This window comes from Cucumis melo, chromosome 12, assembly GCF_025177605.1.
Source record: "Cucumis melo cultivar AY chromosome 12, USDA_Cmelo_AY_1.0, whole genome shotgun sequence".
Taxonomy (NCBI): domain Eukaryota; kingdom Viridiplantae; phylum Streptophyta; class Magnoliopsida; order Cucurbitales; family Cucurbitaceae; genus Cucumis; species Cucumis melo.
In genome coordinates this window covers 14,522,406-14,526,616 of record NC_066868.1, presented here as the reverse complement: position 1 = coordinate 14,526,616, position 4,211 = coordinate 14,522,406, and the positions used below count along the sequence as shown (strand labels likewise).

The following is a 4,211-nucleotide window of genomic DNA, read 5'->3' as shown; positions in this document are numbered from 1 at the left end:
TTGAAGGATGTTTTACTTTGTTTATGTTGGATTGTTATTATATGTTTGTATCACTGATATGTTTGGGGGATGTTTAGTTCATTGGGTTGATGTGTTTGTTGTAATTTTAATAGATGGATAAGAAAAAAGATATTATTGATGCTGATGTTGATAAAGAGAAAGAGGTAAAATTACTAATAGTTCTTTTACTTTTATTTTTTCCAAGACTATTATGTTTGTGTGTGAAAAGTCTATCAATGGTAGAATTGTATCAATGATAGACTATTCTTTCTATGATTTAAGTCTATTAGTGATAGACTATTCTGAAATTTCAATTCTGATTCAAAAGTCTATCAATGATAGGATATTGACAATTTCTATAATTCTTTTCATTGCAATACTAATATTAATATCTGCAAAAGATTGAAGATAATGAGGAAACCGAGGAAGATGATAATCATCGTGAAAATAAGTCAAAAATGGTGCATGACACATCAAACAAAGTGAAGGTATTATAATAATCACATTTTGTTGTTTTATGATAGACTTAATGTATACATGTAGATAAACTCTAATTCAATATTATATATTTTCAGGTTGTTCAAGAAAAGGCAAAAGTGAAAATTATGGAAATAGCGACGAATATTGAAAAAGCTAGGCCGAAGAGACAACCTAAACCATCAAAGAAAGTGTTGGAGAATGTGAAAGAACAAAAGAATGTAAGAGGCAAGAAGAATGATTCTCCAAAACCAACAAGATATTCTCCTAGAATAAGGGATCTAGCACCTAGTTTTGATTTGCAAATCTCTCAATTATAAGTAGATGGATATTGTAGTGCAGTAGTTTTGTTGATATTTGTGGTAGACTTCACATTGCAAATCTCTTAATATTTAGTATATAGATATTGTAGTGCAATAGTTGTTTTGTGGATGTTTGTGACAGAGTTCACATTGGACCTTCATATGCTGTTAGTTGATTTTACCATATTAATCAAGAAAAAGTTTTTTGTCTGTCTTTGTTTGCATTGAGATTAGTATTTATTGAACCATTCCTTTCATCAACTAAATCCCTTCTAGTTCCTTCAGTTGTACATTGGTTCCTATCATTGGTGATGACTACACAATAAAGTCTATCCTTGATAGAAACTATCTATGATAGACTTTATAGTGGATTACTTCATATTATTACTTTACAAAATCTATTGTTGATAGAAACTATGTGTGATAGACTTTACAATAAAGTCACTTTTACTTTTATAGTCTTGAGAAAAAGGTAGATTATTATTGAACGGTTTGAATCAAACAAATAGAAAGTATTTACTACACACACAAAATAAATGCTCTATATGCTAAAGCTAAAAGTTTATTATAGAAAACATAATATCACGTCACTGTAAAAATGGTGGAAATTTGCAATTTCTACGATTGTGACCAGCACGATGACAATGGCTGCATCTTGAGTGACTTTTCTTCTCGCCAATTGATAATATTCTTTGTTTTCGCGGTCGTCCTGCTCGACGCTTGAAAGTTGGAGGTAGTATGTTATTCTCAATCCCAATAGATTTCCAATTGGCATGGTTCCCAACTGGACGAACTGATCCAGTATAAGTTGAAATCAAAGTACTTGACAAAAAATACTTGGAAACAAAAGAGTAAGTATTCATATTACGCCCACGAAGAACAGCAAGAGCGTGGGCACATGGAATTTCATCAAGATCCCAAACGCGACAGGTACATGATTTGCAATCTAACCGTACAATAAATTGTTTTCTTCCATCAATCACTTGAAATTCAACATCATTAATAGCATTAACCTGAAGAAAAAAAAACTTAGTCAACATATATGGTTTATCCCTGATAGAATCTATCGCTGATATAAACAATCACTGATAAGAATCTATCAGCGATAGAGACTATCATTGATAGGTCTTGTTACATTACCCTTTAACTAAATAAATAAACATTGAAACACAAAAACTTACTGTGAAGCTTCTTGAGTTTTGATGTTGAATTCGTAATTCTCCCTCAGCCCAACTAGTTAAAACAGTTCTCATACAACATGCAACTTTTCTTCGATCATAAAACCAATTTTGAAGTATTTGTCTGATAGAATCGAGTAATGCTGCAACGGGCAAATCTCTAGATTCTTTTAGAACTGCATTTAAGCTTTCTGAAATGTTTGTAGTCATCATTTGATATCTTTTCCTTGTACAATATGCTCGAGCCCACTTTTCAAAACTAACCTTACTAAGATAGTCTCGTATACTAGGATACATAGACTCCATCCATCTCATGTTAGTCTCAAAATCAACAACTGTATATGCTTTTCCACATCTAAAGAAGAGCTTATCAATTATAGGGTCCTTATATATCAACTTCAAACTTTTTAGAAGGTGTTGCAAACAAACGCAATATTCAGCATTTGGAAAAACATTATGAACACTTTTTGGGATACTTAAATGTCGATCAGATATTACAACTAAATCTTCCCGATCCCCTAAACTATTCTTTATATTCTCAAAAAACCATCTCCATGATGCATCATTTTCAGAATCTACAATACTAAAGGCCAATGGGAAAATTTGATTATTACCATCAATTGTTGAGGCTGTCAAAAGAGTTCCACCATATTTAGATTTCAAAAATGTACCGTCAACTGATATATTGGGCCTACAATATTTCCATCCTTCAATGCATGCTCCAATAGCCATAAAACAGTACTTAAAATGTCCCTCTGTATCAGTTTCATAAGCAGTGAATGAACCTGAAATAAAAAATATTATTAAAATGTCCCTCTGTATCAGTTTTACTATAGGTCTGTCACTGATAGACCCTATAGTAAACCACCATAACACCAGTCGTCTGATGATATGCTCATTTACTATAAGGCCTATCACTGATAGAACTTGTCAGTGATAGACCATATCATTAAAAGCTTGATTGATGATATATAAATTGTAAGAATAAAAACATACCTGGGTTAATTTCTTTTAGTTTCATGAAAAAGTTTGGAATCAAGGCATAAGATTCTTTTGCTTCACCATTCAAAGAATTCATAACAAGTTCCTTTGCCCTCCACGCTTTATAGTAGCTAACATTTACACCAAGTTTAGTACGCATGTGAATCATAATATCATTTGGAGTTGAACGATCAAAAGAACTAAAGTCTTTTCCAATACAATCACTAATCAGTGATGCAGATGCTTGTTTATGAGTAGTTTGAATAACATTTATGGAGCAATTGTGATTAGCAATATACTTCCTTAGCCGCCATAATTCCCCACCCTTGTAACGAGATGCACGAACATACCATGGACAATTATCTTGGGAGCACTTAAACTCAATAGATTTAGAATTTGATCTCACAGTCTTGAACTCAAAGTTGTTCTTTATAGCAATGTAGTAAAATGACTTTGATAGTAATTCCTTGCTAGCAAACATATCCTTTTCTTTCAAATCAAATGTAGAAGACAAGCTACTAACATGAATATCCGTAAGAATTTGAAAATCGTCATCAATGGAAGAAGAAGGCAGCAAAGAACACAAATTATCCATCCCACTGTCAACAACACTAGACCATTCTAAATCCATATCAGGGACATGAGCAATAGCATGGGCAACTAACACTAGAAGAAATGTGGGCTTTAATGTCGGGTGGAAAAAATGAAAAATGAACTTTAATGTCGCTTTTCAAAAAGCGGATGTTTAATGTCGGTTTTAAACCGACATTAAAGCAGAAGCTTTAATGTCGGTTTTAAACCGACATTAAACATTCTCCCTTTTTTAAAAGTGACATTAAAGCTCATTTTTAATTTTTTTTTTAATATTGTAAAAAGTCAATGGTTTCTCTCTCTTTTTTTCCCCAATTTAATTCAGCAAAAACCCTAGGGTAGTCTTTCCCTCCCATACGATCTTTTCTTTTTCCCATTCTTCTTCCTGTCCTTCCTCCACCCAAGCTCGTCGGCCTCCAATTTCACGCACAGATGATGTTACGCACAAGCTTCGGCTGACAATCCACCACCAGACGTTCACGCACAGACGACATTCGACCATCACAGACGACGTTCACGTACAAGCTTATGCTGAAGTTGGGTGGATCTTATTTTGGATTGATGGTCTCTTTCGCTTTGTCGATCAACGGTCAAGCTTCAGAGAGTTATTTTGCAGAGAGGGCTTCGACAGGGGTACCCTCTTTCTCCATTCTCTGTGCTGAGAGCCTCTCCATTTTTTTTA

At 33.6% G+C, this 4,211-nt stretch overlaps 1 protein-coding gene across 1 annotated transcript; it reads right to left on the bottom strand.

The window, feature by feature from the left end:
* Positions 1-1,240: 1,240 nt before the first annotated feature.
* On the bottom strand, positions 1,241-3,586 carry LOC127144368 (uncharacterized). Its single transcript, XM_051080279.1, has 3 exons — positions 2,954-3,586; positions 1,961-2,742; positions 1,241-1,792 (listed from the first exon to the last, which is right to left on the bottom strand). Exons 1-3 carry the CDS (start codon positions 3,567-3,569, stop codon positions 1,367-1,369), a joined length of 1,824 nt encoding a protein of 607 aa, XP_050936236.1. The 5' UTR covers positions 3,570-3,586; the 3' UTR covers positions 1,241-1,366.
* Positions 3,587-4,211: the final 625 nt, after the last annotated feature.

Bases quoted from the DNA above. Each gene is read 5' to 3' on its own strand.
- LOC127144368 (XM_051080279.1), bottom strand. From the start codon at position 3,569: ATGGATTTAGAATGGTCTAGTGTTGTTGACAGTGGGATGGATAATTTG. The intron at 2,743-2,953 runs GTATGTTTTTAT...TTTTTATTTCAG, and splicing joins ACTAAAAGAAATTAACCCAG to GTTCATTCACTGCTTATGAA. The intron at 1,793-1,960 runs GTAAGTTTTTGT...TTTTTTCTTCAG, and splicing joins AAAACTCAAGAAGCTTCACA to GTTAATGCTATTAATGATGT.